General features: G+C 34.3%; 3 protein-coding genes across 3 annotated transcripts; all 3 read left to right on the top strand.

Moving 5' to 3' along the window:
* The first annotated feature begins 203 nt into the window (after nt 1-203).
* On the top strand, nt 204-2,741 carry LOC101204574 (phenylalanine ammonia-lyase). Its single transcript, XM_031883873.1, has one exon. It carries the CDS (start codon nt 376-378, stop codon nt 2,515-2,517), a length of 2,142 nt encoding a protein of 713 aa, XP_031739733.1. The 5' UTR covers nt 204-375; the 3' UTR covers nt 2,518-2,741.
* Nucleotides 2,742-5,042: 2,301 nt separating this feature from the next.
* LOC116401606 (phenylalanine ammonia-lyase-like) lies at nt 5,043-7,420 on the top strand. The gene has a single exon (XM_004152107.3). The coding sequence runs from the start codon at nt 5,144-5,146 to the stop codon at nt 7,283-7,285; it is 2,142 nt and encodes a 713-aa protein (XP_004152155.3). The 5' UTR covers nt 5,043-5,143; the 3' UTR covers nt 7,286-7,420.
* Nucleotides 7,421-10,302: 2,882 nt separating this feature from the next.
* PAL (phenylalanine ammonia-lyase-like) lies at nt 10,303-12,444 on the top strand. The gene is given in 1 exon segment (NM_001308910.1): nt 10,303-12,444. A coding segment is annotated over 1 exon segment (2,142 nt).

The following is a 12,444-nucleotide window of genomic DNA, read 5'->3' on the forward strand; positions in this document are numbered from 1 at the left end:
AAAGAAATTCACATGATTAAGTTCACCAAACACTTGATTGAAAGCACATCAATACTGACCCAATGAATAAGAGTAAGATTGGTATTATATATATATATTATTCTTTGACCTTTTTGTTTCCACACCAAACCTCCCTACTCTCTCTTTCCTCAACGCTTCCTTTAGTCCTTTACCTAACAGGCCATCGTCTCCCCCACTTTACCCAATGCCTTACTGATCAAAAACTCTCTCTATTTAATCACAACTTCATCTTCCCCATTTCTCTTCAAATCTCATCACCAAATAACCAATTCAATTTGATACTTGAACTCCTATCTTCGTTCAACTCCTTCTACTAATCTTATATCTTTGTCGTTTATACAAATACAATTATACATGGCTCAGAAGGTTTGTGCTAACCAAAATGGTTCGGTGGAGACCTTGTGCAATACCCATCAGGATCCACTCAACTGGGGTTTGGCAGCTGAGTCCATGAAGGGAAGTCATTTGGATGAGGTGAAACGGATGGTGGAAGAATATCGAAGGCCTCTGGTGAAGCTTGGAGGAGAAACTCTCACCATTTCTCAGGTTGCTGCCATTGCCACTCGTGATAATGATGTTCTTGTGGAATTGGCTGAGTCTGCAAGGGCCGGTGTCAAAGCTAGCAGCGATTGGGTGATGGAGAGCATGGGTAAAGGCACTGATAGTTATGGTGTCACTACTGGCTTTGGTGCTACTTCCCATAGAAGGACCAATCAAGGTGGAGCTCTTCAAAAGGAGTTGATTCGGTTTTTGAATTCTGGCATCTTTGGAAATGGAAGTGAATCAAATCACACTTTGCCTCACTCTGCAACAAGAGCAGCTATGTTGGTGAGAATCAACACTCTTCTTCAAGGGTATTCTGGCATTCGATTCGAGATTTTGGAAGCCATTACTAATCTCTTGAACCACAACGTCACTCCATGTTTGCCACTTCGAGGAACAATTACTGCTTCGGGAGATTTGGTTCCTTTGTCTTATATTGCGGGGTTGCTTACCGGTCGTCACAATTCAAAAGCTATTGGACCGAATGGAGAAACCCTTGATGCAAAGGCTGCTTTTACACAGGCTGGTATTGATTCTGGGTTCTTTGAATTGCAGCCTAAGGAAGGTCTTGCTCTTGTTAATGGCACTGCCGTCGGTTCTGGATTGGCTTCCATTGTTCTCTTTGAGGCAAATATTTTAGCCGTTTTGTCTGAAATTTTATCGGCCATATTTGCTGAGGTGATGCAAGGAAAGCCCGAATTCACCGACCATTTGACCCATAAGTTGAAGCACCATCCTGGTCAAATTGAAGCAGCTGCAATCATGGAGCACATTTTAGATGGAAGCTCCTACATGAAAACGGCAAAGAAATTGCATGAAATGGATCCTCTCCAAAAGCCCAAACAAGATCGTTACGCTCTTAGAACTTCTCCTCAATGGTTGGGTCCTTTGATTGAAGTGATTCGTTTCTCCACTAAGTCAATTGAGCGGGAAATTAATTCAGTTAATGACAACCCTTTGATTGATGTTTCAAGAAACAAGGCGCTACATGGAGGTAACTTCCAAGGAACGCCGATTGGAGTTTCTATGGACAACACTCGTTTGGCCGTTGCATCCATTGGAAAGCTAATGTTTGCTCAATTTTCAGAATTAGTCAATGATTTTTACAATAATGGTTTGCCTTCTAACCTTTCTGCAAGTAGAAATCCAAGCTTGGATTATGGCTTTAAAGGTGCTGAAATTGCCATGGCTTCTTACTGCTCTGAGCTTCAATATCTTGCAAATCCCGTGACAAGTCACGTCCAAAGCGCCGAGCAACACAACCAAGATGTTAACTCTCTTGGTTTAATTTCCTCAAGGAAAACAGCTGAAGCCATCGATATTCTTAAACTCATGTCTTCCACATTCTTAGTTGCTTTATGTCAAGCAATTGACTTGAGGCATTTGGAGGAAAACTTGAAGAGCGTGGTGAAAAGCACAGTTAGCCAAGTAGCAAAAAAAGTGTTGACTACCTCTTCCAATGGCGCACTTCATCCATCAAGATTTTGTGAGAAAGATTTACTCAAAGTTGTTGACAGAGAATACACTTTTGCATACATAGATGATCCATGCAGTGCTACCTACCCTCTTATGCAGAAGTTAAGGCAAATTCTTGTCGAGCATGCACTTAAAAATGGTGATAGCGAAACGAACGAAAACACCTCAATCTTCCAAAAGATTGGTGCTTTCGAAGAGGAGTTGAAGGCAATCTTACCAAAGGAGGTAGAAAACGTAAGGTTGGCATATGAGAATGGAAATTCCGAAATTGAAAATCAAATCAAGGATTGCAGGTCTTACCCATTATACAAATTTGTGAGAGAGGAGTTGGGAACAAGATTGCTAACCGGCGAAAAGGTAATTTCTCCAGGAGAAGAGTGCGAGAAGGTATTCACTGCTTTAAGTCAAGGAAAGATGATCGATTCGATCTTCGAATGCTTGAAGGAGTGGAATGGAGCACCCCTTCCTATTTGCTAATAGCTTATAATAATTCTTATGCTATTCGTTTAGTTGGACGATGCATTTCTCAAATTATTGAAAGATATATGATTACATTTTGTATTGGCTATTGTTTTTCATTCACATTTTAAATCAATTTTAAACACAATTGATATCCACATGTAACTTTTATTTTTTGAATAATCACCATATACATTATATTTTGACATAATTTATGAGTATTGCACAAAATTATTATGGAATGGAAGTGTATTAGTAAGACTTCGTGCACTTAATACTATATAATGCCTCAGTGATATTATATATATTTTGGTAATGTATATCAGTAAGGTAATTAAAAAATGGCAAGCAGTATAAATTAATCTATCCTCCAGTTGTATTAATTAAAACCTATTTTGATAATTTATATCGAGTTATAATTGATTTAATTGCGACACACCTTTCTCTAAATCTTGCTTTACTTCTCAATTTTCATAGTCAATCGAGTTAGACTCTCTTTATACAATAATACCTTTGAATACCGTTCACATGCATTAATTGTCAAACACATGTATACTTTTTTCATATGTTGATTTTACAAAAAATAAAGGATTATTAGAGGCTACACGGTTGATTAACTTTAAGGATTTAATTAATATAATTATATAAATCATTTTACATATATAAGATTTATCTTCAAACGAAACAAGAAGGTAAAATGATATAGTTACGAAAGTTCGAAAATACAATTATTAGTTCATCAAATTGATAATACTTTTAACTTTTTTTCTTTACTACAACTCCTATAAGGTTTAGAAAATATAAATTGATATTTTCTTCAAAAACAAATATATACAAATTTGTCTTAGCATATCTATCGATAACATACTTACTAATGTAATAATTTGGATAGACAAATAACATTTTACTATATTTTAAAACATTTTCAACAGTTTTATCATTTTAAAGTCATTCTTACGTTTAATAATTTTCATAGTATCGGTTTGACAGTTATTTTTAATTTTTCTCAAATTTCATTTTATATGACTTTTTTTTTGTTGTTATATGTAAAGAGGAAAAGTGTAGACACCCTTGAAGTTCATTTATTTTTATTTTTAAACTAAATAATTTGGGACTCTTACGTATATATATTTATAATATATATGTTAGTTGAGATAGAATCACTCTCTCATTTTCTAAAAATTTAGGGTTAGGTTAGTAAGAAATCTCCAACTAACATATTAAGTTTAATCAAATTATATTAACAACAAAAGTAAATGAGTCAAAAGGTTCACCAACCCCATCTTTCACACTCTCATATCTATATTTGAAAGCAATGATATATAAATGGATGAATTAAAGTTATGTGAGTGTTCAACGAAGGTGTGCTCCAATATCATAACTCCACATTTATAATATACTTAATTCATCCTTTTATTTAACTAACATAACAATAATTATATATATATATATATGCACCATATTGGACTTCCAAATTCTTTAACTAAACAAGACATAATTTTCACATCAAATAATATCACACATGGAAATAACATACTGTCAAATAAACTATAAATAAAAGTTATTACCAAGGCAATTTGGGGTTGGAATGCCTTCTTGACATGATTAATCTTCTACAAACTTAAGTGCCTACTAGAAGTCTATTAGCGACTATCAATGTCTATTTTGCTATATTTATAATTTTTAATCAAATACTAGCTATTTTATGATATTTAAAAGTTATATATTTATTGTATATTTTGGCTTACTACCCAACTTCTTGTTTTCTAAAATGTTGGAAGAATTATTTTAAGTCATTGTTATGAATCTCTGACATAGATATACCATTGTAAAATTGGTTTTCACATGTTTGGTTCACAATTATTCAAAGCGATTTGTATATATTAAAAGGTGGTGGTGAATTACTATATTTAATTTGTGATTTTAGAATTACATATACATCACTAATTTGTTTTTTTAAAAAAGAAAATCAGTACATAGGTGATGCAAATTTTAATTTTAAAGAAACAAATTAAAAAGGTGGACTATAATTTTGTGGGTAATTGATTGCCTCAATCACCCTAATAATAAAAGTACATTTTAATTATGGATCAAACATAGTTCCAAATTATTTTTAGATTTTTGTAAAATGATGTTAATATTTGTCAAACATTAAATCTTTAAAAACAATTATAAAGTCATTTTAATCAAAGAAGAATGAGTAATATATCAATTAAACGTACCAAATGCCACAGAAAAAAGAAAAAAAACTTGAGAGAAACTTTATTCCTCTATTCTATAATTTAAAAAAAATCACATGGAGTAAAAGAAAGTGAGAGGGAGGTGGCCAGCAAACGAAAAAATAGTACTGGCGATCAACTTTGACCATATATATATATATATATATATACACATAAAATAGGATTATGATTATTCTTATCATTACTACTTTTGACCTTTCTTTTTCCACACCAAACAAACTCCCACCTCTCTCTTTCCTCAATCCTTCCTAAGTCCTCTACCTAACACACACCTCTTCTCTATTTAACCACAAAGCTTCTCATTTTCTCTTCACAAAATCAACTCAGCAACCATTTCAAACCCAATTCAAATTTATCCACTCTCATTATTCCTTACTCTCTGTGCAGTACACTCTTAAATTAAAATGGCCCAAAAGGTTAATGCTAACCAAAATGGTTCAATGGAAAGCTTGTGCAGCAGCCATCAGGATCCACTCAACTGGGGTTTGGCCGCTGATTCCATGAAGGGAAGCCATCTGGATGAGGTCAAGCGGATGGTGGAAGAGTATCGAAGGCCTTTGGTTAAGCTTGGAGGACAAACTCTCACCATTTCTCAGGTTGCTGCCATTGCCACTCGTGATAATGATGTCCTTGTAGAATTGGCCGAGTCTGCAAGGGCCGGTGTCAAAGCTAGCAGCGATTGGGTGATGGAGAGCATGGGTAAAGGCACTGATAGTTATGGTGTTACTACTGGCTTTGGTGCTACTTCCCATAGAAGAACCAATCAAGGTGGAGCTCTTCAAAAGGAGTTGATTCGGTTTTTGAATTCTGGCATCTTTGGAAATGGAAGTGAATCAAATCACACTTTGCCTCACTCTGCAACAAGAGCAGCTATGTTGGTGAGAATCAACACTCTTCTTCAAGGGTATTCTGGCATTCGATTCGAGATTTTGGAAGCCATTACTAATCTCTTGAACCACAACGTCACTCCATGTTTGCCACTTAGAGGAACAATTACTGCTTCGGGAGATTTGGTTCCTTTGTCTTATATTGCAGGGTTGCTTACCGGTCGTCACAATTCAAAAGCTATTGGACCTAATGGAGAAATCCTTGATGCAAAGGTTGCTTTTGAACAAGCTGGTATTGATTCTGGGTTCTTTGAGTTGCAGCCTAAGGAAGGTCTTGCTCTTGTTAATGGCACTGCTGTCGGTTCTGGGTTGGCTTCCATTGTTCTCTTTGAGGCAAATATTTTAGTTGTTTTGTCTGAAATTTTATCTGCAATATTTGCTGAGGTGATGCAAGGAAAGCCTGAATTCACCGATCATTTGACCCATAAGTTGAAGCACCACCCTGGTCAAATTGAAGCAGCTGCAATCATGGAGCACATTTTAGATGGAAGCTCCTACATGAAAACGGCAAAGAAATTACATGAAATGGATCCTCTCCAAAAGCCCAAACAAGATCGTTACGCTCTTAGAACTTCTCCTCAATGGTTGGGTCCTTTGATTGAAGTGATTCGTTTCTCCACCAAGTCAATTGAGCGGGAAATTAATTCAGTCAATGACAACCCTTTGATTGATGTTTCAAGAAACAAGGCGCTACATGGAGGTAACTTCCAAGGAACGCCGATTGGAGTTTCTATGGACAACACTCGTTTGGCCGTTGCATCCATTGGAAAGCTAATGTTTGCTCAATTTTCAGAATTAGTCAATGATTTTTACAATAACGGTTTGCCTTCTAACCTTTCTGCAAGTCGAAATCCAAGCTTGGATTATGGCTTTAAAGGTGCTGAAATTGCCATGGCTTCTTATTGCTCTGAGCTTCAATATCTTGCAAATCCTGTCACAAGTCACGTCCAAAGCGCCGAGCAACACAACCAAGATGTTAACTCTCTTGGTTTAATTTCCTCAAGGAAAACAGCTGAAGCCATCGATATTCTTAAACTCATGTCTTCCACATTCTTAGTTGCTTTATGTCAAGCAATTGACTTGAGGCATTTGGAGGAAAACTTGAAGAGCGCGGTGAAAAGCACAGTTAGCCAAGTAGCAAAAAAAGTGTTGACTACCTCTTCCAATGGCGCACTTCATCCTTCAAGATTTTGTGAGAAAGATTTACTCAAAGTTGTTGATAGGGAATACACATTTGCATACATTGATGATCCATGCAGTGCCACCTACCCACTTATGCAAAAGCTAAGGCAAATTATTGTTGAGCATGCACTTAAAAACGGCGATAACGAAACAAACGAAAACACCTCAATCTTCCAAAAGATTGGTGCTTTCGAAGAGGAGTTGAAGGCAATCTTACCAAAGGAGGTTGAAAACGTAAGGTTAGCATATGAGAATGGAAACTCTAAAATTGAAAATCAAATCAAGGATTGTAGATCTTACCCATTATACAAATTTGTGAGAGAGGAGTTGGGAACAAGATTGCTAACTGGCGAAAGGGTAATTTCTCCCGGAGAAGAGTGCGAGAAGGTATTCACCGCTTTAAGTCAAGGAAAGATGATTGACTCTATCTTCGAATGCTTGAAAGAGTGGGATGGAACACCAATTCCTATTTGTTAATCCTTGCATGGATATTCGTTGAATTCGACCATAGATTGTTGAAAAATATGATAGCCTTAATTTGTATTTGCAATTTCTTTTTATTTTCGTAATTATTTTTAATAATAATTGATACCATTTAATTCTTCTTTAGTACTTCAATTTGTTCATTAATTTCATTTATACTCCAATCTAATTAATTAACATCGTTGTTGGGAGTATTAATTTAATTTGTGAATTATGGTTCCATTATTTGACTCTAATATGCACACATCCTTGAATTTGGAGAGAGTTTTAGTCTCCTAAATAATCAATCCTTCTCAAAGTTGTCAATAGGAAGAAAGAAAAAGAGTATATATTAAAATGTATCAAAGTTATGACTTATGTGTGAGTGATTTAATAGAATACTAAATATATAAATAAATAATTTTAAAATCGTTAAAATCACTTTTGTATAAATTTAATATTTTTTTTTTAAAAAAATTACTACTTGAACTATCACTTTTACAAATATACCTTTGATTATATTGCATGTTTATATGTTTACAAAAATAATTTATTTTTTAAAGTGAATTTGTGTGGATGCTAAAATTAATTTGAAATATGTTAAAATCACTTTTAAATATGTTTTAATCATTTATAAAAACTGATTTTAGCTAAACCACTCCCCCACCGTGTATTAAATAATAATAATAAAAAGATTAGGTTCATATCATTTTAGTTTTTCATATAATACGGTAGGAAATTTATTCAAAATTTTAGTCTCTCATGTGGCCAACAAATTTTAAATTTATTCTTTCAAAAGTTAATTTTTATTTAAATAGAATAAAAAAATACTAATTTTCATTAAAAAAAAATATAGGATTATATTTTAAAATTTTAGAGTAAAAATGTTATCATTAACATTTTTTTAAATAATAAATCCTAAAATAATGAAAAAGGTAACAAAACTACTAAAAATATTTATAAATATAACAAAAACGTAACTCATAAAAAAAAGATAGTAACGAAAGACAACACTAAACATTTATGAATATCTATCATCACAATATTATGATTCATTTTACTATATTTAAAAACAATATTCCTTAAACTATTATTGAAGTTAATTGATGATACATAAACCAAAATTAAACAAACTTGGATTAATGTACCGCTTCTTAAGAGATTATAACCTTTTTGTTTTGGAATCAAATTGGAAGACAATAATCACTTGCTTGGTAAATATGGCTCCAACAAACTAAATAACTTGGCATCAAGTTGGTTTCGAACAAAATGATCACACTCATTTAATATAATATCTTCATGAACGTCATGTATATTTAGGCCATCCTTAATCGTACTTACACTGTAATCTGTGATCTCATTAATAATCTTATGTCTTTCTTCGGATTTCTTCTTCTTTTTTGATATATAAATGAAGAACATGAAGAAATGGACGTGTGTGTGTGTGTGTATGAAAGGAAATGAGTAGCAATTAGAAGAGGTTGGGGAAAGCCAAAGAGACGTATGGAAAAAATGAATATACATTAAACCAATAATCCATTTTCGGCCTATGCTATATATATTTCATTTTCTTTTAAAGTTTTAATTTGTTTCCATTTTCCAATAACTTCATCTCATTATATTTTTTATTTTTTCTTCTTTGAAAATCATAGAAATAAAAAAAAAAATCATTTGATTTAAATGCTATTTTGTAATAATTTTTTTACGATCATCTATTCATAGTTGGATATGCATGGCGTGGGATAATATTTAGATTGTTACATTGAATTATTTTCATGAAATCAGTTTGAGGGTTAGGTTAATAAAAAAAATCTCCAACCAACATATATCTTTAATCAAACTATAGTATAACAACAAAAATTAAATTGGGAATGCAAATGAATGGGTTAAAGTTCACCAACCCCATCTTTCACACTCGTATATATTTTTAAGTAATGATATATATTTTAGTTTAATATGTAATGGGTTGAATTAATTAAAGTTTGGACTTTCAACAAATTCTTTAACTAAACGAAACATAATTTTCACACCAAATAATATCACACATGGAAATAATATACTGACAAATAAATTTATAGATAAAAGTGATTACCAATAATTTGGGGTTGGAATAATGACTTCTTGACCTAATTAAATCTTCTACTTGCATGAAAAAATATAAAAATAATTGATGATTTAGAAAATTATTTCAAATAATAAAACACTTAAAAATAATTATATATGTAATAAAAGTTTAGAATCTATATTAATAATAAATATCGATAGAATTTGATAAACTTCTATTAAATGTCTATTATCGTTAGAATGTGTATTGTTGATAAAGTTTAAAATTTTGTTATATTTTATAATTATCGATTTATTTTAATGGTGTGCATATTTTAATTTTTTAAAAACAAATTAAAAAGTTGGACAGTAATTTTGTGGGTTTGATTGCCTTCAATCACCCTGATAATAAAAGTACATTTTAATTATGGGTCAAACATAGCTCTAATTTGTTTTAGATTTTTGTAAAATGATGTTAATATTTATCAAACATTAAATCTATAAAAACAATTATAAAAGACATTTTAATCAAAGAAGAATGAGTGCAATATATCAATCAAACGTACCAAATGCCACAGAAAAAAAAAATCTTGAGAGAAATTTTATTCCTCTATTCTATAATTTAAAAAAACCACATGGAGTAAAAGAAAGTGAGAGGGAGGTGGCCAGCAAACAAAAAAATAGTACTGGCGATCAACTTTGACCATATGACCATATGACCATATGTATATATATACATAAAATAGCACTATGATTATTCTTATCATTACTACTTTTGACCTTTCTTTCTCCACACCAAACAAACTCCCACCTCTCTCTTTCCTCAATCCTTCCTAAGTCCTTTACCTAACACACACCTCTTCTCTATTTAACCACAAAGCTTCTCATTTTCTCCTCACAAAATCAACTCAGCAACCATTTCAAACCCAATTCAAATTTATCCTCTCTCATTATTCCTTACTCTCTGTGCAGTACACTCTTAAATTAAAATGGCCCAAAAGGTTAATGCTAACCAAAATGGTTCAATGGAAAGCTTTTGCAGCAGCCATCAGGATCCACTCAACTGGGGTTTGGCCGCTGATTCCATGAAGGGAAGCCATCTGGATGAGGTCAAGCGGATGGTGGAAGAGTATCGAAGGCCTTTGGTTAAGCTTGGAGGACAAACTCTCACCATTTCTCAGGTTGCTGCCATTGCCACTCGTGATAATGATGTCCTTGTAGAATTGGCCGAGTCTGCAAGGGCCGGTGTCAAAGCTAGCAGCGATTGGGTGATGGAGAGTATGGGTAAAGGTACTGATAGCTATGGTGTCACCACTGGGTTTGGTGCCACTTCCCATAGAAGAACCAATCAAGGTGGAGCTCTTCAAAAGGAGTTGATTCGGTTTTTGAATGCTGGCATCTTTGGAAATGGAAGTGAATCGAATCACACTTTGCCTCACTCCGCAACACGAGCAGCCATGTTGGTGAGAATCAACACTCTTCTTCAAGGGTATTCTGGCATTCGATTCGAGATTTTGGAAGCCATTACTAATCTCTTGAACCACAACGTCACTCCATGTTTGCCACTTAGAGGAACAATTACTGCTTCTGGAGATTTGGTTCCTTTGTCTTATATTGCAGGGTTGCTTACCGGTCGTCACAATTCAAAAGCTATTGGACCTAATGGAGAAATCCTTGATGCAAAGGTTGCTTTTGAACAAGCTGGTATTGATTCTGGGTTCTTTGAGTTGCAGCCGAAGGAAGGTCTTGCTCTTGTTAATGGCACTGCCGTTGGTTCTGGGTTGGCTTCCATTGTTCTCTTTGAGGCAAATATTTTAGCTGTTTTGTCTGAAATTTTATCTGCAATATTTGCTGAGGTGATGCAAGGAAAGCCTGAATTCACCGATCATTTGACCCATAAGTTGAAGCACCACCCTGGTCAAATTGAAGCAGCTGCAATCATGGAGCACATTTTAGATGGAAGCTCCTACATGAAAACGGCAAAGAAATTGCATGAAATGGATCCTCTCCAAAAGCCCAAACAAGATCGTTATGCTCTTAGAACTTCTCCTCAATGGTTGGGTCCCTTGATTGAAGTGATTCGTTTCTCCACCAAGTCAATTGAGCGAGAAATTAATTCAGTCAATGACAACCCTTTGATTGATGTTTCAAGAAACAAGGCGCTACATGGAGGTAACTTCCAAGGAACACCGATTGGAGTTTCTATGGACAACACTCGTTTGGCCGTTGCATCCATTGGAAAGCTAATGTTTGCTCAATTTTCAGAATTAGTCAATGATTTTTACAATAACGGTTTGCCTTCTAACCTTTCTGCAAGTAGAAATCCAAGTTTGGATTATGGCTTTAAAGGTGCTGAAATTGCCATGGCTTCATACTGTTCTGAGCTTCAATATCTTGCAAATCCAGTGACAAGTCACGTCCAAAGCGCCGAGCAACACAACCAAGATGTTAACTCTCTTGGTTTAATTTCCTCAAGGAAAACAGCTGAAGCCATTGATATTCTTAAACTCATGTCTTCCACATTCTTAGTTGCTTTATGTCAAGCAATTGACTTGAGGCATTTGGAGGAAAACTTGAAGAGCGTGGTGAAAAGCACAGTTAGCCAAGTAGCAAAAAAAGTGTTGACTACCTCTTCCAATGGCGCACTTCATCCTTCAAGATTTTGTGAGAAAGATTTACTCAAAGTTGTTGACAGGGAATACACATTTGCATACATTGACGATCCATGCAGTGCCACCTACCCACTTATGCAAAAGCTAAGGCAAATTATTGTTGAGCATGCACTTAAAAACAGCGATAACGAAACAAACGAAAACACCTCAATCTTCCAAAAGATTGGTGCTTGCGAAGAGGAGTTGAAGGCAATCTTACCAAAGGAGGTTGAAAACGTAAGGTTAGCATATGAGAATGGAAACTCTAAAATTGAAAATCAAATCAAGGATTGTAGATCTTACCCATTATACAAATTTGTGAGAGAGGAGTTGGGAACAAGATTGCTAACTGGCGAAAGGGTAATTTCTCCCGGAGAAGAGTCCGAGAAGGTATTCACCGCTTTAAGTCAAGGAAAGATGATTGACTCTATCTTCGAATGCTTGAAAGAGTGGGATGGAACACCAATTCCTATTTGTTAA

The sequence above is a fragment of the Cucumis sativus genome, chromosome 4, assembly GCF_000004075.3.
Source record: "Cucumis sativus cultivar 9930 chromosome 4, Cucumber_9930_V3, whole genome shotgun sequence".
Lineage (NCBI taxonomy): Eukaryota > Viridiplantae > Streptophyta > Magnoliopsida > Cucurbitales > Cucurbitaceae > Cucumis > Cucumis sativus.